Consider the following 24,598-nt stretch of genomic DNA (forward strand, 5'->3'; position numbering starts at 1 on the left):
GCTTCTCGGCACTGACAGGAAGTCAGCACTTTCCTGAATTTTTGCATTTGGACTCATTAATGTGTCTTCCTTACCTCCCTACGTGGTTAGAGTTTCCTCTGGAGAAATGATAATACAATATAGTCTGTGCCTCAGCTATATTAGAAATTTAACAAATGCTTATGCTTATTGGAAATGATGAGGCTTCTGAAAGGAAATCCATATACTTCCTTATAGATTATCATGAGAAATCAGACCGATGATTTATCAAACATAAATCTAGTCAACCTGGCAAGGGATAAATTTTGTTTTACATTTTACGTATTTTAAAGTTAATTTTTAACTTACAAGTGCTCCGACGATGAGTAAATAAAGCCCAAGCTTCATACAAAGGAAAATATTTTGATGACACAACCAGGAGAATGCTTGCTTTTGTTTATGTCTATAGGGTTTCTATGTCTATCAGTTCTTAGCTGATCCAAATACTGATCTCACTGCCCCTCTGTCTTTGCTGCTAGGAACCAAAACACGTCTGGACTCAGGAAACAAAGGGCTACTATACATTTCCCAAAAAAACACTGTAAAACTTTCAACCCTGGGTAAGAATTTACCTGGTGATATGCACACGAACTGAAACCCCATCATGACATTTATGGAGTAGTAACTCCTGATAGAACAATCTTACACTGGGTGATAAACTGTGCCTTCATCTCAATTAAAAATGCATTTAGAGAGCTGTTTCTCCTGTTTCCTCAATTGTCCTTAAGTTGTCCTGCCAAAATTGAGCTTTCAGAAAAGCAGAAAATAGAGTTTTGTGTAAGATTTTAACACACAGCGATTTCTTTCTGAAATAGTGTGTATAGAATACAAGGGGACAAACTTGAGAAAATGGCTTCCTCAGGCGATAATGGAACAGAACCGTGGTATAGTCACACCACCAGACCCAGTATTGGCCGCCATGTGTATTGTATGACCACCAGAGCACTTTCTGATGTGAGTTTAATCCATTATTAATATACATCTCCATAGTGTGGGAGAGTGAATGAAGGAGACGAACAGTGGACAACCATGGGACACAGATACTGCGTGTACATGATCAGAAATAGAATCCATCTGTTGGAGCCTCAGTGCTTGCTCAAATAACTAGGTAGCACCTCATTCACTTTCAGGTGGAGAAACATTTCTTAAATATATGAGTTCCTGCACTCTGATTGCTGTGCGGAGGATAAACATATTTCTTCTAAAAAACTGATCAGCATAAAATAGTTTTTGTAGTGGGTGACATCAGAAGAAAGGCTCCTAAGAGATAACCAGCTATTCTTAGCTTGGTCAAGGCGTGATTCTATGAAACATGAGCCTTCAAGTTGCTCAGTGTTAAAACATAGCAATCCTATGAATGTCTTCTTAGTATTCCGTTAGGATGGGTCTATTTCCAAAGAGTAGTCTCAAGATCAACATTTAATATCAATCATGAAATAATTAGTTACTCCTACCCAATAGTTTTTGAAACCAGAACAGAAGAGGCTATATTCAGATCTAGGCAATGGTTGAGTTATATTTATTTTATTTTGGACTGAAATACTCCCTTTCATAGTCCAGTGTGTTGCAGTGACACAATATTAATATGGTCTGATTCCCAGGTCACTAGGGTGATGGCAGGTAGCCTAGCTGGACAGGGTAGGGAGGGTGACAAGGAGTTCATTAAAATATCTGCTGACTTCCCCTGGGCTGGATAGGCCACTGTGCTCTGGGTTTTGCCTGGATGCACGATATTTTTTTAAAACCGTTACCAACCCAGCCAACCTTCCAAATTTAAAACAATGGTGGACATGCTCTGGGTCTCATCGGTATGACCACCTAGCATCCATCTTTGTTCCCTCTTTGAGACTGGAGGATGCTGTTTGGCACATGGAAGCTCTTAATAAGTACATGGTCAAAGACCTAAATGACACTCGAAGTAGCATTTCTCTATTAAATGCTAAAGTAATACAAATGTGTGAAGCAGCTTTACAAAATAGAATGGCATTAGGTGTTTTAACTGTTTCACAAGGTAGAACTTGCTCTATCATAAAAACAGAATGCTGTGTATACATTCCAGATTACCACAAAAATATTTCTGGGTTTCTAACTGACATGAATACTTGAATTGGTGCTTTAAATGATCTCTTTCCTTTAGTGATTGCTTTAAAAACTCCTGGACTGGAGAAAAATTATCAACGGTCAACTATCAAAGGTCTTTTATTCAGATTTCTCTTTCTCACTATAATATTAACCTTATTTTGTTGTCATTTCTCGTGTCTCCGTGCCTAGTGTCAAGACTCTTTCACTGCCCTAACTTCCAACTAACACATGATCCTTTCTACTCAAGGAGGTTCATGTATGTTGACCACGTTGGCTTCAGCTGCCTCCCCTTTCATAACTCCCCTGTATGTTCCCCAACTGACCAATATTGAGCCATAAGTAGGGACATCTCTATGCCCCTATTCAGCAGGAAGACGTTACAGAAGATGAGACCTTCCACCTTCAACAACCTTAAAGATTTAAGGGTCAGAATTGTTCAGGGGGGAAATGATGAGGGAGCAGAAGGCTAGCTGAGGACAAAGCACAAGCTGACACCCAGCGACCTCCCCCCACCCCCAGTCCTGGGTGGGAGGTGTATGATATTCTTCCAGGAAGCTCCCAATTGTCTTAATGTTAATGCCTTGCTAGAGGGAAAAACAACCTTAACTTATATCTTGTAGGTCCTCTTTAACATATGAAAATCCTTTTGAAACCAAAAAAAAAAAAAGAAAATCCTTTTGAAAACCTCCCTTTTCCTTACCTCCCCCAACCCCATAACATAAAATCAGCCATCCCTACAACCCTGGGGCAGCAGCTTTTTCTGCCCAGGGTTCCTGTCCTCATGCTTTAATAAAACCACCTTTTTGCACCAAAAAAATAAAAAACAAATAAAAAGATATCTGCTGACTCTCAATCTCCAGCTGCAAAGACTGGTCTCATATTCAGGTCTCACACCTTCAAACACAGACTCTACCAGACAGTTCTTCCCTAAACTACCAACTCTTCACTCTTTTAATTCCATCATATTTTCTGCCTTGTTGCTTTTTGAGGATGTAGGCATGTCCTCTGAGAAGAACAAAGGCTCTACATTAAATGAAAATTTGAAAATAAAATCTATTTCGAAAAGCTAAAATGGGGGGTGCCTGGGTGGCTCAGTCATTAAGCGTCTGCCTTCAGCTCAGGTTGTGATCCCAGGGTCCTGGAATCAAGCCCCGCATCCACAGCGGGCTCCCTGCTCAGGGGGAAGCCTGCTTCTCCCTCTCCCTCTCCCACTCCCCCTCTCGCTGTGTCTCCCTCTGTCAAATAAATAAAAATCTTTAAAAAAAAAAAAGCTAAAATGGTTACATGCCTCATATTCTTAAAAGTGTTTACAATACTTTTGGACTTAAAACATTATCGAACACCTACAAATACAACATGCCTTTATAATTTATTCTTGTAGGGGAACATGTGAGAGAAAAATACACATTGACCCATAACCTCATAGACTATTTCTGAAAGTACAAGAGCAAAGTTTTGTTTTTTCTTAAATCATTCATGTTCTTATTTTGAAATTGGTTTCTAGTAAAAATATATGATTCATGTTTTTTGCATGTACTCAAAATATTCTGAATATAAAGAGCCATGCAGCTCATTCCCAAAAAAAAGTTCTATAATTACACTACAAGAAAGAGTGCTCACATTAAACTTTAGGAAGTGCTTTAGGTGTATATTAAGGATTCTTTATACCTCGTGGGCCACTCGATATTTTTTTGTTTGTTTTAGCAAGGGTTTGCCAAAGGATGTATCCTCTAGTAATACTTTCTTGTATTGAGAAATAAGAGTTGACAATTGGCGTCCTTGTTTATAAAGAATTTTGTTTTGATAGGATTAAAATGACTAACATGAGGCACTTGACCCAATTTGGTAAAGCAATAGCGACATTTCCTATCATAAAATAGAAAAAATTAAATCTTAGGATTGTGTAAGACAATGAGACATAGCTGAAAAAAGATTGATTTCTAACCATTAGTTTCTGTCTCTGCTGATATGCCTTATTTCAAATATTAGAAGTCCATCAAGTTGCTAATTTGCCTTACATACTGATTTTAAGCTATGCCTTATTAAGAATCAAGTAGCACGTGACATTGGAGTGACAAGAGACTAGATCATTTTGTATGTTTTCAATACTTTTGCCTCATAAAGTCTCATACACTCTAATATTTACCCCCAAATAAATGTCTAGACTTATTTTTTTAAGTTTAAAAGGCATTGTAAAGTGAAAAAAGGATTACCTTATAATGTAATATGTTCATTTTGTAATGTTGTAGAAATAGTATGTGGGGTCAGAGGTTACTCTATATTTTATCAGTCTGTTAATAAAAACAAAATTAAAAATCATATTTTTAAAGAATATTTATTGAATGTTGAAATGTATATCAGAAAAAATAGTTGCTATATGGTTTTTGAAAACAGTTAAGCATGTTCTTTGAATGGCAGAGGTAATTGGTTTAGTTTACTATGACTGCATAATGCACGGTCTTAATTGACTTGAATTCAGCTAATCTGGAATTTTTAACTGTCAAAGAATTCTTAGCTAATTTGACTGGATTATTATAATTATTTACTAATTTCAGTTAACAATTACAAACCAGTTGCTCCTTTGACAATTCTTGAACTGAATGAGAACTGGTTTCAATTTTTAAAGACTTTTTTTTATGTTGCTAATTTATCAAAGTGCCCACATAACATGGAGTATTTATACTTTTTCATTGCTGTTATACATGTTGGAGTTAATACATATTTCAATACTGTTTATAGCTACACTGATAAAAACAAACTTGGATATTTAAACAATTTAGCACATATAACTTAAAAGAATGCAATATTTAGAATTATTATTTATTTTCCACATCTTGACAACTGGCTAAAATAACATTATACCCCATTGGAAATATATTTACGAAACTTTTTAGAAATTTGTCTTTTCAGTAACGTAGACATAGAATGACCTATGATGCAGCAGACCCATTCTTGGGTATAAATCCATCTGAAGGAAATGAAATCAGTATCTCCAAGAGATACATTCTCATGTTCATTGCAGTGTTATTCTCTATAGCCAAGACATGGAAACAACCTATGTGTCTGTCAATGAATAAATAGATAAACAAAGTGTGGTATATATACATAATGGACTAGTACCCAGCCAAAAAGGGAGGAAATCCTGTCATTTGTGACAAAAATGGATGAATCCAGAAGGCATTACGCTAAGTGACATAAGTCACACAGAAAAAGAGCAGTGCATGGTATCACTTGTATGTGGAATCTAGAAATAGAAAATAGGATGGTTGCTGGCAGGGGCTGAGGGGAGGGGGAAACGGAGTGATGCAGGTCAAAGGGTATCCAATTTCTGTAAGAAGAATAAGTTCTGAGGATCTAATGTACAGCATGATGACTAGTTAATGATATGGTTTGTATACTTGAAAGTTGCTGCAAGTAGATACTAAGCATTGTCATCACATAAATAAAAAGGAAAGAACTCTCTTAACTGAGTGAGGTGATGAATGTGTTAATTATCTTGTCCTTGGTAATTATTCTATAATGTATATGTATATCCAATCAGCACCAAGTACACTTTAAATATATACAATTATATTTGCCAATTATTCTTAAAGTTAAAATAAAAAGAAAACTATTTTTGCTTCTTAATGCTTACATGTTTATTTTTTAAAGGAATGTACACAGCATTGACATTCAAGAGTATGAAATACATAGCAGATCCTATTTTTCACATCCTTAGAATACAATCATAAATATTGGTGTTAGTTTAAAGAAGCAAGAAAAGACTATAATGCATGCCAAAGATGTATTTCAGTGATGAGTTTTTATCCAAAGAAATCAATTTTAAGTTCTATTAGAGATAAATATTTAGGACAAATGAAAGGAAGGGAACTTGAATTGTCCTAGCACCCTCCCCCAACTCTTTTTAAAAACAAAAAACAAAAAAACATTCGAATACTTTTCTCTTAAGCTCTATGTGGCCATCTGTCTAACACAGGGTGATCTGGGTGTTAAACTGTATTCTAAATCATCGATAAGGGACAAGGCGCAATTTTTGAGACATAACTGATGCTCAGTAAATGACCTTGTTGGCATTGTTATTGTGGATGGGGATGTCCCTACACTTAAAGAAAAAAGACTCTACCACTGTTCTAGTAGTAATGGCAGCAAATTCTAGGAACATGGAAATGGAACAGAAGCAATTCCTGCAATAATCAGAAGACATTTTCACTTTACATCTAGGTTATATTCTGAAATCTTTCTAAGCATGTTTATGGGCTACAATTCCATCACAACCTGTAAGGAGACAACCTAAATGTCTCCTTATAGATAGAACAATCAATCAGTGAATAAATAATGTTCCATTTCTCTGTCAATCTGGTGCTTTTCACAATGACTTTCTCTTAAAAAAAGAGCCTCAAGCCTAAATTTAAGCCTAACCTCTTTTCTTCCCCATTATATAAGAATGCTTCCTGCTCTAAGTCCATGATTTAGATCACTACATATTAAAGGTTTCTTGATTTATAGAATTTAAATAGCTCTGTTGCCACATGGAAAAGAGCTTTGGTTTTATTCCCCCCAAAGGTGATGATAATAATTTGGTCCATGCGTGTTTGCATTTGCACTAGTCAAAAGAAATGCTTATGGCACAACATTTAAGACAGTTGCTTAATGGAGTTGTTATTTAAAGATTTATAGATGTGTGAGAGGTATTGCTACTTAATTAGCATCCCCAAATTGGTCTAATTATCAGTCTGTGTCTCACATTTCTTCATAGACTTAGTGTCCTTTGCCATTTATTCTTGTGCACAAATCAGTCCTCTCTATAGACGGGATGGCAGAGTTGTGTTTATTTTGACAGTAAGAAATTGTCAAATCGATGCAGTACTTAAAGGAATAACTGAAAGTAAGAATTAAAAATTTCCACTGTTAAACTAAAAAAAAAAAAAGGCAGCAAAATATGATTGCTTTGAAAAAGTTTCCTAGCAAGTCCTGTACATCTGACTCACTAGTTATAAAAAGGTTGAAATTAAGCACTTAATTTTCATCTAATATCCTTAGGAGGATAATAGGCTTGGGGGATGTTTTATATTTTTACTATTTTGCATGTTAAGTTAGAAAACATTTGGCGCAGAATTTCTTTTCATCACATTTTTACAACCATACTAAATATTTTGTCTCATGTAATCATATGCAATTCTGTTTTACTTTGCCCCGTCTTCCCACACATCCATTTCGTTTAAACTGATTGGAAATGAATTTAATCTCATTGCTCAGATAGGAGGCCTTGTCAATTCTAAGAAGGGAGAAAAGCCACGTGAGAGCCTCTGGGAAATAAAGCTTTGAAAACCCCCTACCCGAAAAGACCCAGGTTATAGAGTGGAACCAGAACACTGGCTGAAACCTTCAAACAAAAGAGGGTCATGTGTGAAGTCTGGAGGAATAAGAAATACTTTTGCTCTGTTCTTATGAACAGCATTGGCCGACTTACAGTTTATTTTTGATCAACCTGTCGGCAAAGGCACCTTATGCAAGTCAAAAAAGGGCTACGTATTTTTTTTTTTAACAATTTCTTTTAAAAGTCAGGTCGTAAGAGTGTACATTTAAGTATTGTTTCAGGGAGGTACAGACTATACAGCTCAGTGGTCTGTGCAAACGTTTTGCGGACGTAACCAATGATAAACTGCAGCATCCATCATCCTGGCAGAGTCGCTTGTTAAGAGCAGCGAAGATCTGTAAAAGCAAGAGCGCCGCTACGTTTGGTCAGAGCGAGGGTATTGAAGGATACCGGCAAGATCGTTGATTGTTGTTATATTTTTGCAGAGGACAGGACTGCTCTGTTGGGTCAGAGAGGACCATCAGCAAAACCTCATCCTTGTCCCTTGGACTCCGTTCACTCCCGCGGAGCTTGCTCGCCCTCAGCCTGCGGCAGGGAGGCCCCAGCGCCCGTAGGTGGCGCCCCACATCCGTGCTTGCGCTTCTCGCCCGCGCTCTGGGCGCAGCTGGGAAACCGGCGCGTCTTCCCAGGTCGTTAGAGCTCAGAGTAGGCATTTTAATAAATAAGCGTGTGTGCCAATGCTCTCCAGGAGCCCCGAGGTTCAGAGGCGCAGAAACATAAACCCAGGCGGAGGCGCCTCTTTAATCCCGGCCAAAATCTGACATTTCCCAAACTGGAGATTCCGGAACCACAGCATTTAAGCCATTAAAATCCCAAGCTTTTTCTCTCCAGTCCATTCCTTTTATTTTTATTTTTAAAGAAAACCGCTTTACCCCTTAATTATGAAAGCAGTCACGCTATTAAGGATTAAGACTTGGAGGGAATTTGGAAAAGAAAAGAAAGAATCGAAAAGAAGAGGCGCGACCGGTGCTTTGAGGGTGCCTAATTATTAAAAGCGAGGCGTCTGGGAGGAATTCGCTCTGGGTGTTTGGGTGAGAGCCGGACCTGGGACGTGCAGGGTGCGGCGGGGGTGCGGAGAGCGGGTGCCGAGCCCGGGAGGGGGCAGTGCGCGGAGTCCTCCGGGCGATCGCGATGGCTGTGCCGTCTGGAGACTAGAGAAGAGACCGGGATTGAGGGGCCCGGCAGAGACAGCCCCGCTGCGCGCGCTGCGCGCGAAGGCCCTCCTAGACTGTGGGCCGGGGTGCGGTGCAGAACCGGTGCGGTACCTGGAACAGAACCCGTGCGAAGCTCGGGGCGCTGCGCAGGGCGCGGGGTGTGCGGGTTCCGGGCGCTGCGCGGTGCAGGGCGCGAGGGTCGGCGGAGATGCGCGCTGCGGGACTCTGGGAGTGCCGGCGCTGGGCCACGCGCGCTGCGATGCTGGGCGCGGGGCATGCGGATCCGAGGCTAGGCGCGGCGCGGCGCGGTGAGGGGTACCCGGCGTGCGGGTTCTGGGCGCGGCGCGAGACACCAGGGTGCGCGGCGTGGGGCGTACCCGGAGCGGGCGCGGGCCGTCGCGGGAAAGGGGCAGGGCGGGGCGGCGCGGTTTATTGGCCAGGCGCTGGGAGAAGGGCTGCGCTCCGAGTCTCCTCCCGCCAGCTCCCCTCATCTTCTTTAAGCAGAACAACTTCGCGGACAGCGCTGCTCGCTCATCATGGATGTTCCAGGTAACCAAAACCCAAGCCTGTCCTCCGCGATCCGCACGTTAATTGCATTCATGCATGTGTTTTAATGAGGAACTTCGAGAGTCTGCGTTCTGGAGAGGGCGAAAGAGAGAGAATATCGAAATCATTTTGTACTGGGGCTGCGGAGAGGCTACTCCTGGAGAAACAACTTCTCTCTTGTTAGGTAGACTGTTGGAGGAGTTGTACGGAGGCTGTGGGCGGTGAGGGGAGCGGCTTCTCCGCTTTTCGTTTCTCCGACTGGGTACTGAAATGGCCTGTCTAGTTTGGTGGGAGAAGAGAGGGCCGGGGAAAAGTGCGAACGCGCGCTCAAGTTAGCAAAAAGCTACAGGGCTGCCTCCCAGGCCGGAGAGAAAGGGCCCGGAGTCTAGGAACAAAAGCTGCACAATAAGCCAAGCTTGGGACGCTCATCGGTGCAATCCTCTGGTCCCGCGCCAGAGAGAGCGATCGCAGGGGCTTCTCCGAAGAGCTCGCTGAGGGCTGCCGGGGACGTTGGAAGTGGGTGTTTGGTTTTAGAGTCTCTCTTCTTTTTTTATTTTTTTCTCCTAATCTTGGTCACCCTAAGGAGCTTCCTTGGGATTTGTTTTTATGCGGAAAATGGATACGATCTTACCTACGTGGGCTGCTTAAAATAATAATAATAATAATAATAATAATTAATAATTAATATCCAGGATGGAAAAATAGAGGATGAAAGGGAAAGCAGAGAACCGAAAAAGGTTTCTTGGTGTGGCTTTCAAGAAAATGCCACTAAAATGAAGGCGATAAACCTTAAGTAGTTTCTCTCTCCCTGCATCTTAGCCCCTCTCCGCCTTTGCAGAATGGGCCAGGGTGGGGTGGCGTCTCTGAGGTCACCGACCGTGTCTTAGGGCCGAGGCCCTGCAGAACCTCGGGCCCCTTACCTGATCGCACCCCTGGCGCGCGCCACCCAGGAGTCCTCAGGGATGCCCTGCCCAGTGCGCCAGGGCGTTCCTCGGACCTGTTGTGTCAATCCGGGAAGGGGTGGCTGTGTGCGGGACTAAGAGGGTGGACTCCAGGGAGAGGGGCCCTTGCGCTGCAGGCATCTGCTACCCGTGCCCCCCTCCCCCCACAGCTTCACCTCCCAGTCTAAGGGTTCGGCTTCTTTGCCCTGACAGGTCCGCTGGCGCCTTTCTTCTGAGGACGACCCTGGCCTTGACCATCAGAGCAGGGGACCGAGGCCAAAGGAGGCTTCCCCAGGCCCCACGCAGCCCTGCGCGCCCTCCGGCGCTGCTCCGGCCCCTGTCCGCCGTCGCCCCCGCGCGCCGCCCGCCCCCCCGCCAACGCGGATGCCGGCGCCCGGCCGGGGCCCCCGCGGGCCGCCGCTGACCATGCCCGGGCGCCGGGGGGCGCTGCGCGAGCCGGCTGGCGGCGGCTCCTGTCTGGGGGCGGCGCTGGCCCTGCTGCTAGTGCTGCTGCCGGCTGGCTGCCCGGTGCGGGCGCAGAACGACACGGAGCCCATTGTGCTGGAGGGCAAGTGCCTGGTGGTGTGCGACTCGAGCCCGTCGGCGGACGGCGCGGTAACCTCCTCCCTGGGCATCTCCGTGCGCTCCGGCAGCGCCAAGGTGGCCTTCTCCGCCACGCGGAGCACCAACCACGAGCCGTCCGAGATGAGCAATCGCACCATGACCATCTACTTCGACCAGGTCAGCCGGCCCGCCTGCCACCTCGCCTCCCGCCCGGGGTAGAGAGGGCGGGGGCCTGGGCGCGCGGGCTGGGGACTCCAGGCTCTCCCCGCCTCTCTGATCTGCCCTGCCTTTCTCCTTTCTCCCTTTCCGAGTAAGCTCTCCTTACCATTTCCCTTTTTTCACATTGTAGCTTTTTATCACTAGCAGCTCGGATGACCGACAGTCCTTTAAAACTAAGGAATCTGAAACGCATTCCCCGAAAGGAACCTGCACAGCTTACTTTTCGCTGGGATGGGGGCTGTTGTTAGTGGTAAATGGGCTTCAGTCATCCAGGTGGCCAACTTGGGGACTGAGTGCATTGAGAACACACCCCAAAAGGGGGTTCTCCAAAGGTCTCAGCCAAGGATCAGAAAATCAGTGCCTACTGCTTATTTTGGAATGGACTGGGGAGAGGATGCTTATCTTCAAGAAAAACGTCGGGAAGAGTGTAGGGGTTAATAGCAGGGATGGTTATATAAATTCAAAACAAAATAGAGTGCTACTACATAGATGGAATAGATAGTAAATACAACATATATGCTGTAATGTACAAATATATACAACACACAAATATTACATATAGTGTGCTTATATAGATTAAAATATAAGGATCGATGACTTAACCTAGGCCACCTAACTTCTCTCACTTGGTTCAAAGCAGAAGGGTCAGTAAATGATCAGACCTTGGCAATCCCTTCTCTGGGTTTTTGGGCTCAGGATTGGAGGTTGTGACCTTCCTCTTGTGCCCTCCTGTCTTGGTGTCTGTTGTTTTTCAGGAACAAGTTTAAAAAATTATAGTGGTTCCCAAACTTTACCTGCTCAGTCCCTTCCTTTTGCCAACATGCTTCCTGCTAAAACAGAGTACTGGGCTCTCTGGCTACACTTAATTGACTTCCTTTCTGTTAACCAATCCTCACACCTCAGTGATGGTAAACCTACACACACCATTGTCTATCTTTAGGCCAGAGGATTAATTTATTTTAATACTTGCTAAGGATTATCTACTTGAAATTTTGAGGTTTTGGGGGAATCTCTTCTTCATCTGTTTTTAAACAGTTTTCTTTAAAAACTAAAACTATTTATTTTAATTATGGCCAGATAAATCAGAGAACAATAAAATGGGTATGTGCTCTCTATTTACTCTATTAATACGTTCTTCTTCACGTGTTATCATTAGTCACCTCCCATCATTTCACTTGGGTGTCAAGAGAACTCTGTGATGTAGGGCAAGATAAGTTGTAGTAAGATTCTAATTTTATAGATGAGCCAACTATGGCAGGGCGGGTAAAATGCTGTTCTTCTGGTTCCCCACTTAGGAAGTAAGTGAAACCCGCCTTTCTGGGCTCCTTGGGTGTTCTTTCATCAACAGTAGGGCCCTAAATTTACCAGTTTCCTGGATTTAAAACCGATGGGAAAGAGTTGAGGTAGTTGAGTTGGAAGAAACAGCTCCGAGGGCTAGGAGGGAGAATGCTTTATTCTTTTTTAAAGCCTCGTAAGGCAGACTGAGAGCCTAGGCTGGAAGAGATGGCGAGCAGGCATTGTGCAGATCACGGTCTTGAACAATAGAGCCCGGAGTGTCTGTGTGAGCCCTGCAGGCGAGAGGGAATGAAGTGGTGCCCTGAGCTCCTTGAAGAAGCTGGTGCGGGCTTATTTCCCGAGTGGTGACAGCGGTTGTCGTGGGCAGATCGCACATTGCTGTGAGGATTGCGTGTCATTCGGCTACAATGAGTGTGTAAGGAGTAACAGCAAGAGGTATTCGGTTGAAATTTATTTTCTGAGCAGACGACAGGATTCTTAACCTAGGGTTCTGTTGTTGCTGGCTGTTTGCTTTAAAAGCCCAGAACACCAAGCAGGCCATTTTATTATTGTAATCGAGTTGTGCATTTGTGTGTGAGTAGAAGTGGGGACGGAATCCAGACAGGTGGCCAAATTCTGCCCTAAACACCTGACAGGGAATTGGGTCATCATGAGGGATCCTCCACTCTGCAAATTCTGCCTGTGACACTGTAACACTCTCATCCCCCTTGCATTTGAGAAAAATCATCTGCAGGATCATGTGACCTCACATCCTCCGGCTAATTTTGTCATTAGTCTTTGCACGCTCCTGTAGTTTGAGCTCAGGGTATCCAACTGCTGTCTCCACTCCCTTCATTTATTCAAGCTTATTTGCATGACATCAGAGCTCAGCCAAGGGAACAAACACATTACTCAGAGGAAAGTGAAGGAAACAGGTGCAGCGAGTGTTCATCTACCCGGGTCTTCCACTCGGCACCTGCGATTGAGCACCTACTGTGTGCTGCCAGGGAGGGTCCCAGGGGCTGGGGTCACAGGCGACAAGAACCCCTCGAAGTCCATTCTCTCCTGGAGCACATGAAGTCAAGTGCCAAGCTTGAGCTGATGTAAGTGATTTCCCTGAATTGGCCTCCTAGCCCTGGTCTAGTTCTCTCCATTCAGCCTGGCGTGGCACTCTATTTGTGAAAGTAAACTTCACGTGGAAAGCCCCGGAATCCCACAAACCTCTGCACAGACTCAATTCCATTTGTTTACCGACCACCTTATTGTCTTCTATTCCTTTCTTTCTGCCTTGTCCCAGTGTGGAAAATTTGCACCCACTTTTTCAATGCACACATAAGATACACTTTTCAACACCTTTATTAATTACAATCCATTCGAATTCTCCTCCAATCCCTCTGGGTGTAGGGTATTTTACCGCCAGCCACCCCCACAACCCCCTGCATGGGGGGGCAGGTTTGGCCCACTGCCTAGGGTGTCCGGTGCTGCTGTGCGGCCCCTTGGAGGCACCCGTGTTGGTGATTTTGCCAGTCTGAGTAAAACAGATGCTGAGGGAGGGGCTTGCTATGTTTGTGCTGTATTCCCTCTTCTTTTTCAGGTACTAGTAAATATTGGCAACCATTTCGATCTTGCCTCCAGTATATTTGTAGCACCGAGAAAAGGGATTTATAGCTTCAGCTTCCACGTGGTCAAAGTGTACAATAGACAAACCATCCAGGTGGGTAGCTCTGAGGCTGCGTGGACCCTTTCAGCTTCGGACTACTGCCGCCCCATGGCTGCAGGTCCTGTCATACCCTCTGTGCATCTGGACCGACCAGGGAGCGGGCTGACCATGGGGTCTCCAGCACAGAAGCTGTCGCATCTTCTGGGCCAGGCCCTTGGGGTGGCTCCATGGAAAGGGCAGAGGGGCGTGGGGGGGGCACAGAACGAGTGTGTGCCCGTGGAGTCCTGCATGGTCTGCTGAGCTTTACCCTCTGCACCGCAGGTCAGTTTAATGCAGAACGGCTACCCGGTGATCTCAGCCTTTGCAGGAGACCAGGACGTTACCAGAGAAGCTGCCAGCAACGGGGTCCTGCTGCTGATGGAAAGGGAAGATAAAGTGCATCTCAAACTGGAGAGGGGGAACCTCATGGGAGGCTGGAAGTACTCCACGTTCTCGGGCTTTTTGGTTTTTCCTCTATAAACACAGAGCCCCCAGACGGTGGGACAAGTTGTGATCTGGACCCAGGAATCTGCCCTTCCTCAACTCCCTGAACTTGCCAGAATAGGACCACTTATTTCCCACCTCCGTCAGATGGTTGAGGTAGAAGAATGATTTCCTTCTAAATCTCCAGTATTTTCTTTGAATATTGACCATTCCTCGGGAACCTGGCTTCTAATTAGTTTTAGACGACAAGGTCTGAAGGAGAAAGGAAATTATCGATTTGAGCAGTTTGTTCCTGTGATTGTAAAGTCAATATTGGATCTTATTGTGGGGACCATTGACTTTTCTTCTTTTGTTTGTCCGTTGTATTGTTGCCCCCACACGAGGAGTGCCGCTGACCCCAGGATGGATGGCAGGTCGCAGGCAGGGCTCAGAGCAGGAGCCCTGCAAATCACCACCCGCCGGATAGTCCTTGAAATGTGTTCTTTGTGTGTCTGTTCAGCCTTAAGAAAAAGAATGGCTTCACTTTCATTCTGTATTTTCCCCCAGGGTGGACGGGAGGCCTCGGGAGGGGGAAGGGGACATTGTGAATCTGTCAAGAAGTGCTTTATCCGGAGAAGCAAATTTTGCACGATTGGACCTCGACTTTTGCTTTGTATTGTTTGTCTGTGTGTGTGTGTGGTTTTTTTGTTTTGTTTTGTTTTGTTTCGTTTCCTGGAAAAGCTTTACTTTTCTTTCCACATTCAGCTCTCCCTCCTTGCCCCTACTTCTATTTTATTTATTTATTTATTTTTTTGTGCTGGGATGGGGAGACAAATGTATGTTGAATTCTTGAATGAGACCAAACAAAACAACACAAAATATACCTATGTATTTTGTTTTGGTTGAGACCAAACCAAACAGAAGGTACCTGTATATCAAAGTACAAATAACAGATGGACAATTCTTCTTCTTTCCAAGATATTCTCTCAGATGCACCTTTAGAACCAACAAGCTGGAATTTTTTTTTTTTTTTTTTTTTAATGCTCTGGAATACTTTAAGAACTTGATGTTCCTGGGTGGCCTGAATCACGTCTGATGAGGACGGATGCTGTAATGACCAAGTCTCCTATACACACGCTTTCTTGGTCCAGTGTACCTGGGTCTTGCCAGCAGCCTGTCTCCATCTATTTGCACCCACCTCTGCGCCAGCACACCAGGATCAGGTGCTTCAAAGCCAACAGGACCAGCCAGTCTCCCTCAGGATCCTCCTCTGATCTGCCAAGGGAAGAGGCGTGTTGACACTCCCTGCGGACCCCTGGTGAGAAGCCACCTGCAAATCACAGAGGTTACAGGTATTGGCAGAGGCACCCTGGGAGCAGTTTTGCAAATCCTTCTTCTTTGACCCCTTGTACAACAATAGTATTACAATACAGCTGGGAGTCGATGGGTGCAGGATGCATATGCCAAGGAAATGTTACTAAATCCCAAAGCAATTGAAGAAGAGACCTCACAGCGGATGTTAATTTGTCCTTTGTGTCACAATGTAACCAAAATATTGATGATAAAAAGTCATAATTTAAGATTCAGAATAAATGGGTTTGATGTCTGGCTTGTTCTCCCTTCGCATCGTTTCCCAACTCCTACAAGGTGTGGAAGTAAAGACCAAGGACCGAGGACTCGGGGAAAGGAGTTCCACACCATGCCTCTTGAAAACACACACTCAAATGCACACTCTCATATGCAGATCTAGCTATGGGTCTAGATGGAAATTGCACACTTAAGTACATTTCAGTTTATATATATGTATTTTTCACACGAGAAGATTTTGGGGGGAGATAACGTGAAAAAGATAGCATTAAAAAGGCTTTGTGGATAGGCAATCTGCTTTCATCACATATAATCATTGATGTGGTCAAGTCCCAATCCAATATTTAAATCAGTGAACATGGATGTAAAAGAAACTGACATTTTAATATAGCATCAATTTTTTCTAAGATCCATGTGAACATGGGGAAGCATTGGGTTCCATTTTCAAATAAGAAACTCCATGAGGATGATAGAAGTGCAAAAAATAGACAGTTTGATGAAGAGTCTAAGTTTTACTGGCCTTAGGTGGACAGCATAATAAGGTACAGAATTTAATTTGAACTAAAATGCTATTTTATTTTGTTAGGAAAAGAAAAATCAAGAAACATCAACCAAAAAACACTTGGGTATTTTGCCTCTGTGATGAGGAGACAACCTTCTACGTATGAGCATTGTTTATTAATGCTGTTGATGCAAGCAGTAGGATGCTAGCAGATATTTTTCTTCTGTGTTTTACTGCCCTTAGTGAATTCGTCCTCTGTCCCTAATTTTTTAAACCTACCGTTCAATTCCAGACAAGCAGCGAATTTCATTAGGGGACAATATCGTCCTTCAGAGATAGAAAAACACATGCGTACGTGTTATTTTTATTGCTTCCTAATATGTAATGCACATATTTGTTTGTATTTACAGCTTTACTCCATACAGGTTGTTATTTGGTTATGCTGTCTAATAAATAAGTTATTAAATTGATGAGTCTAAAAATAAGCATATTTCAGGAGTTCATTTTGTATGAGGAAAAAAGCTTCATCCTGTTTAATCCCACTCCTGCCAGTTATTATTTATTTATTTATTTCTGTCTGGATCTGGATGCCAAAAACTACATTAGGGAGAAGCCATGACTAGGTTTTCTGAAGTTGTTTTGCCGCCCGAGTTCTGTCTGGCTAAGGATCTTGGAGGGAGATGACGCTCCTGTGTGTGGTCTACAAAAATATGTAGGTCAGATCAAAATTTGAAATATATTTTCTTTTAACTGGGGAACGAAAGTGACATCCGGAATATGTGCAGTCTGATTTGAGCATCCCTACCTCTGAGCTTCAGCTTTCCCATCTGTGGAGCAAGGGCAGGAGCCCCCACATGTCCTGCCCAACTCACAAGGCTACAGGTATTGTGAGGTCACACAGATGTGCAAGACACCGTTGATTACAAGAGGCATTATGTGGCAGGAAGGGTGTTTCTGGAAAGTCGGATGTTTCCACATGCAGTTTGTTAAAAGTATTTAAAATGAACATCTGACAAGAGGATATTTTATGTGATGCTAAAATTCCATAATCCCCACTAGCTTATTAAAACTGTAGCACTTTGGAAGTTTAATTTGATTTTTCAGAATGATGGTAATATGAACATGTTGAAATCCCTGCATTTTCCTAGTAACTCCATTCTTAATTATGTTCTTTGACTCCTGTGCGCCTCCCTTTCCGTTCCAGGATGTGATACCAACATGTTATAAAAATATACACTGTAATATTTATAACACAAGGAAAAACTGAGTTATCAATATTTTGGCATTATAATAATGAGTTGGTTTAGTCAATAAATGTTAATCCTACTAAACTGTAAATGCCTTTAAAACAACACTATTTTTTAACTTAAAATATATTCTAATTTGAAACACAACCCTGCTTCAACCCTAGGTCCTGAGAAACTGTTTACTATCTGTTCCTGAGCCCTTTTTGCAGTCTAATATTTTTGATCAATGAACTCATGTATAATGAAATTATTTACATTTTTAAAGTTTGTGATTACTATGACTGCTTAGAGGAAGGCAAAGTCTGTCAGATTTTGGTGTGAACACTCATGGAATCCTGTAAAGATTACATATTTACTTGTTTGGATAAAAATGTTTTTTAGCAAAACCCTGTGATATCAAGCATCAGAAGAGTTAGGAAAGACATAAAAGCAAACCAAAACCTTTGCTGAATCCTTAATTTTAGTTGTAATACTTCCTTGATATCTTAAGGACATTGATACCAAGTACCATACATAGTAACTGTTAACATATAGATCATTTGCCTGTAAGTACATGAACATAGACACCTGATTTTTATCAGTGAATAAAGTAAAATACATAGGTTGACCACGGTCTCCTGGAATCTGGAAACAGGTGAGAGGAGAATTTGTTGAATCATTTTATACAAGCAAAACAAAAGCATCGGTTGCTCCAGCATGCCTCGTATATAGCAAAAGGAGCAAAGAATGTGCTGTCAATTTATGTCCCCATGGTTTTGCAATCTTTTATAAGGAAATAAATATTGCAATAAGAAAATGTTGCTGTGAATAGTTAATGTTTATATTTCTACAGCATAAGAAGTATATAATAATCTAATGCACACGAATGAAAGGCTGTGACATTATATTTAAGGTGGTGTAAATAAATGACGGAACTCATAGAAGCAGGTTACATTGAATCATTCTAAAGGTTTCTCTGTGCACTCTGTACAAATACTTGTAAAAAATATAAAACTAGATTAACCAGAGAACTACAATGAGGATTTGCCCTTTTACATTGCTTATGTAGGAATTTACTTGTCAGTGGGACTCTGTTTCTAAAGCAGACACTTTGCTACTAAAATGGGAGAGTACAAACATAATTAACATGTTAAGATCAAAGCCTGAGAATGTATTTCTCATAAGACTCTGAAAGTTAATTTTCTTGGCATTTAAGGAGCAAATATACACCAAATATACTGAAGTAAGGCAAAATACAATTTCCATTTTGGTTTTTATCATTTTAGGATTTTGGTGTTCAGAATTTTTTTTTTATGAAAACACTATGAAGACGTTAGCTGATGATGGCCATGTACATTATTAATCAAGTATGTTTATGTGTTTGCCTAGCCTTTTAAAACCTAATTTTTATGGATAGATTTCACCAAAAGTTGTATTTACTGCCTTTGCAGATGGAGAGCTACAATTCATTCACATTTAGATATTTTAAATGTCTATACCTTACACAGCTATCAATGATGGGATTGGTCAGATCCAGTCCTCACCCATCCCTTCAAAAAAGAAGAAAAGTCTTTTCAAAATGCCTTTAAAGTAGATCCAGTGAATATAAACTTAAAAAAAAAAATGTTCTGTGTGTGAGTTTGTATAACATTCCACCAAAATCTGAATTCTAAGTAAATGAGCTTTCTTTCCACTCCTAAACCCAGTAGGGTAACTTGAAATTTGTAAGGGCAAAAAGCTGAGTGGTTTTACCTCCCACAGATAATAGGAGCTCTGTTTTATCTTCCTAAGTGGATTTTGCTGTGGATTTCTATCACCAAAATCACCTAAGTGTCTATAGCATCATAAATCATCATCTGCATCGGCTCTCCCACATACACTCACCGTGTAGTGTAAATGAGCTCCCTGACAACTTAATTTGGAGAAGAAATCTTCATTCCCTCTTCTTAATGCCCACGGCAGGACTCCCCGGGGTTAGAATGCTACTTCGCACTGGAGTTATCCTAACAGAATGGAAGCTACTTATTAATGAGCCACTACCATTGCTTGCAAACTAACTGTGCCTTACCTTTTATCATTGTGTCCTCATATTTTTCAGGAATGCTGATTTCTCCTTTTGAATTTGTTTTGGGTGGCCAAACAAAATAACACGAAACAAAAACCCTACTTGGGTTAGAGAATGTTGGCATACATTGGGATGTGGAACTCCTGAGTATTTTGCTTAAGTCTGTTTGCGCTTACTTTATTCATCTTAAAATGCTTCCATAAATCTCTTACGCTCTGAAAGTCCTGTCGGATATACAGCATCCTAACATTTCCTTGACTTCATACTATAAATGAGCATTTATTGTGAATCTGGGTGCTTTGCTATGGAACTGACTTAAGATAAGAATAATATTTAAAGTATAACCAAATTAACTAGGAAAATTGGCAAATATTCTAAATCCCTCATTTCCAATGTTTTGTTTACATGGATTTTTTACAATGTTTTGCATGGATCTTAAATATTCCTATCAGCTTTAAAATTAACCTTAAAATCAATATTTATCTTTGAATTGCTAACATCTTTTTTTTTTTTAACAATCATGTAACTATCTGATATACTTTTAGAGAGAAGTCTATCGCTGAATATAGTACATGAAAATGTGATACCTATCTTTTTTTTTTTTTTCATATTCCCAAGCACCATGTCAGGATGTCATGGCATATTTTTGTTCTGGAACTGTACACTGTCAGTGGAGAAAGCAATTATATAGTTATAAAAAGAAATTCATTCTTTTGTGATCAGGGTGTAAATGTTTCCTTTTCATTCCGTAACATTTACACATTGCTGCTTAAGGGCCAGGTAGTATGCTCATTGATAGAAAAATAAAGACACACATTATGTGCCAAGAGTTTACAATTTCTTGTTAAAAACATAGCCTGGAGGGTATCCAGGTTAACTCATGGTAAACTCGTGGGTGGGGCTGGGTGTGTGTAGGGGGAACCTTAGAAATTTGAATGTAAGTTTACTAAAGTAATAATGTAATTTACTTTTATCACACACAAAAAGGAGAATGTTATTTGGGTGTTGACACTGAATACTGAACACCCGTTAATCTTCCAACTAAAAAGTTCCTGGTGGCCTCTCCTCCCACACTGAATATGGTTGGGTATTTGGCAGACATATGGCAGACTAGAGCTCATAAACTAACCTTGAAATATTAAAGTGGGATGGGACAGATATGGGGACTTTCCACTGTTTTTACACATGAAGGTTAAAATACAATAGCCCTTTTTTACAGTTTTATTTCTGTTTTCCTTGTGTGGTGAATTGCTTGAGAAGACAGAAGGCATGCTAGAATTAGTTGAATCCTTAGAAGACAGATCTAAAGCGAGATAAAAATAAGGCATGATGTGAAGTCCATTCTGAACAGAGCTGGATGGAGGACCATACCCAGCATTTTGGCATATTTTACAAGATATTAACGAATACAGATCTAACCTAAGACAAGCAAAAAAATAAATGTGAGATCAAATTGCCCTGGTCAAAAATATGAATTCTGTATGTTTTAATATATAATCACACACACGTGTGTGTCTGGGGGTGTGTGAAAGTTGAATATAAACAAATATTTATAGTCAAAACTTACCCCTGTCAAAATGCCTTCCCTGTACCTCTAGCTGCACCAGCATTGAAACCTTGTTTTTCTAGAAGGGGAGGTGACGGAGCCACTTACCTTTGCTTGGGTAAGTATCTCAATTCTTTTGTCTGTTTCCTATTTTATTTCTTGTATTCAATCTTAGGAATGCATTTCTCCAGAAGGTAGATACTACATCTGGTCTCCCTGACAGACAGAGATTGAGAACTGTTGAGACTAATGAAGCCATCTGGTGCTATAAACCCAACAGAAAGCTATGATCAGTGGATCATGGCCTAATCTACTCTTCATCCATGACATCTGAATTACCTTGGCACAAAGGAGTGACAAGAGACTGGATTTTCGACAAGATTGTCATATCTCCCCAATCATTTATCAGGGAAAAGGCATGCATGCATCAGACTGTGATAATTAAGGAAGACTTATTTTCCCCTAAGGCCTATTACTTTTGATACTTAATTTTCCCTTTTTTTTTTTTTAATGTCTCAAAGTGTACTGCACCCCCTGGATGCCATGCAATATTGACTTAACCATTCTTACCAATTTCCGATATGTTCACTGGAAGAAATTATTTACTAAAATAACCTTTCCTTTTTATCTCAATGAAGACTTGAAATGAACATAAATTTATTTTGTTATATTTTTTTTTCCAGAATTGCAGAAACATTTGTTTCAGGAAAAAGTCCCCAATAGATGGTGCTGCTGCTGTGATTTAAACCATTGAACAATTAGTATGCAAAAAAGCTCCAGAGAGAGGCCTCTGGGAATTCCCTTACATCAAGTTATAGAAAGACAAAAATGTGGCTTTAGTTTTGCTAAATGCAAATTGTCATCATTGTATAATTTGAAAACTAGAAAGATGTTTTTGATGTTTTGAGGTCAAGAAATTATTTTTTATCTCCATTGTTCATATTGCAAATATCTTGGAAACATAACCACAAACAAAATTGAGTGTTTCAGAAAAGTGAACTGAATGGCCTTCCAAGTTTCTATGCCCCCCACCAATACTTCAAGGATCTATTAGTTAAAGTGCTAATATAAAGATTAGAGTACAAATGAAAAATGGAGTCCTTTCCTATTTATGGGAGAAAATTACAGACGCCAGAATCATACTGGCTGAATGATGCCATCACTGCTCTTGATGATAAACCTTAATACATCAACCCTTTACGCATGCCATGCACTGTGTTGAGTGCTTTATAGTTATCTTTCCATTTAATCATTATGATAGCATACAAAGTAGGCACTATCATTACCACCATTTTACAGGTGATGGAGAATATGGTTTAAAGCGATTCAGTGATGTGGTCAAGACCTCAGAGCAGATGAGTCCCAGAGGTAGGAATCTGACTATGGGCTTTTTAACTTCACGACCTATTCCCTATGCATAACATTACACTACATTTCAGAATGAGCTAAAGTAAGAAAAGGATTTCCTTAAATAAGTTATCTATATATGTGACGATTAATCAAAATGGTTGCATCATAGTCATTTCAATAAAACTGTTTAAAAAAAAACAGGACAGTTTAGCTACGTACTCTGCAAACATAAAAACTGCTTGATTGTAATCATAAGAGAAAAGTTACAACAGCTACTGTAAATTTACTGACCGCGTGGTATCAGAAACACGGAAGTTTGGACTGTCACTATTTTCATGCAGAAAACGATAATGTAATCATTTTCTTCCCTTTGGTTTTCTTGCCGAAACTTTCTGCGAAGACAGGACTGAAAATGCACAAACATAACAATTACAAAGAGCTCATTTTAACGAAAATATTGTATGTTATATAATGGGCACAGGTCACTAGAATTCTAGAGTAAAACCTGAGAAATCACGTGCAAAAATAAAGAAGCCATGCTTGAATGGAGCATCTTGCCTTCAAGCTGTTCATGAAGGTTTTCAGCTTAACCTCTGGTGAGAGAAATCTCTTAGAACTTGGAGTCAGGGAGTTCTTTAAGCGATTAGATCTCTTGCCCTAAAAGCATAATTATCTTTAAAAATTTAGTTTTTAAAATTAAAATTAAAACTAATTGGACAGAATTAAAGTAGATTTCTAAAATGGTAAATGTCATTTGGTTGGATTAAGTGTTTTTACTATATTTTAATCTGAGGAAAATATATTTTAGGAGGTAGGTAATAATGAGGCAAAACAAAATATGTCACCAAATGTTTTTCTGAGATTTCGTTTTATTTTTTTGGTACCTCCCATTTTATCTTTTATATAATTACATATTATATAAATACAAAATATTGATTTACATCAAACACTTATTCACATATAATATATTATGTATTTTTATATAATATAAAATATTAGAAGTGGCACATTCCAATTCAAAAAGGTAAGGCAAAATGTACCTTTAACAACTTTGCATTTCTTTATAATAAGTGGCTTGGTTTTGGTGAGTAATGAAGTGCTATGTTTTAAAAGGTGATTACCTACTGTGTCATAGTATTTATCTGGGTTCTTTGCTGGGCTCTACCACCAGATAGAAAACCTCAAAAAGACCCTGCATTACTTAATACAACAGAAAACACGATACATTATCTAGAAGTATAACAATTACATGCAGGGATGTTTTCCTTCCCAGTGAGATCAGGTATTTAAAAAATAAAATTGCAAATGACCATAAAATAAATGTAGATTTTGATCATTTGAGGTTTTTAAATCCAAGATATTGAGAATTTTCCATTGATGACTTGAGATGGTTTAGTGCAGATTAAATATTATGAAGCTAGGCTTATAGTGCTGTAAGACAGTTAATGTGACATCATAAGGGCACCACTGAAGAACACAGAGCTGTGGTTTATTGATGGTATTTTGGCATCATAAGAGTTTATCCTGCCAACCCTGGTGGTTGTCCCCTTAGTTAGGAAACAAGATAAGAGTTCCGCTAACATGATGCATCTCGCCAGGCTTTAGCCACAGAAGGTGAGGAACCAATCAGTGCTGCTACATCCCTGCTCTCTAGTGGGTCCTGGCACCTTCCTTCCTGCATCTTTTGGGAAAGCGCATCATCTTCAGAGCACTAGCTTTCACTCCAAGGACATACATTCTGGAATTAAAATAACTCCCGTTAGTCACAAATGTATGGAAAAAAATATATCAGGGCATATTGATGGTGACAATTGATGACTTGTACACGTGAATAGGATAGATAGAGAGATAAATAGATAGATAAATAGATTTCAAACATAGCAGTAAAACAAACAAAAGAAACCCCATATAACTTTTTTTAGGTTTTTGCTTTCGTGACACTTGTCTGACCTGCACATGCTATAAAAAGAATTAACAAAAATAACTAGAGATGATTCCAGTTTTGTTTACTGTTATCACATGTC

The 24,598-nt window shown here is 40.9% G+C and overlaps 1 protein-coding gene across 1 annotated transcript; it reads left to right on the top strand.

Annotated features, from left to right (window-relative positions):
• Window positions 1-10,502: 10,502 nt before the first annotated feature.
• Window positions 10,503-18,371, top strand: CBLN2 (cerebellin 2 precursor). The gene is made up of 3 exons (XM_025886333.2): window positions 10,503-10,859; window positions 13,771-13,890; window positions 14,158-18,371. Exons 1-3 carry the CDS (start codon window positions 10,503-10,505, stop codon window positions 14,353-14,355), a joined length of 675 nt encoding a protein of 224 aa, XP_025742118.1. The 3' UTR covers window positions 14,356-18,371.
• Window positions 18,372-24,598: the final 6,227 nt, after the last annotated feature.

The sequence above is a fragment of the Callorhinus ursinus genome, unplaced genomic scaffold (assembly GCF_003265705.2).
Source record: "Callorhinus ursinus isolate GAN/ISIS: 27379988/994484 unplaced genomic scaffold, GSC_fseal_2.0 scaffold11, whole genome shotgun sequence".
NCBI lineage: Eukaryota > Metazoa > Chordata > Mammalia > Carnivora > Otariidae > Callorhinus > Callorhinus ursinus.

Bases quoted from the DNA above. Each gene is read 5' to 3' on its own strand.
- CBLN2 (XM_025886333.2), top strand. From the start codon at position 10,503: ATGCCGGCGCCCGGCCGGGGCCCCCGCGGGCCGCCGCTGACCATGCCC. The intron at 10,860-13,770 runs GTCAGCCGGCCC...CTTCTTTTTCAG, and splicing joins TGACCATCTACTTCGACCAG to GTACTAGTAAATATTGGCAA. The intron at 13,891-14,157 runs GTGGGTAGCTCT...TCTGCACCGCAG, and splicing joins ACAATAGACAAACCATCCAG to GTCAGTTTAATGCAGAACGG.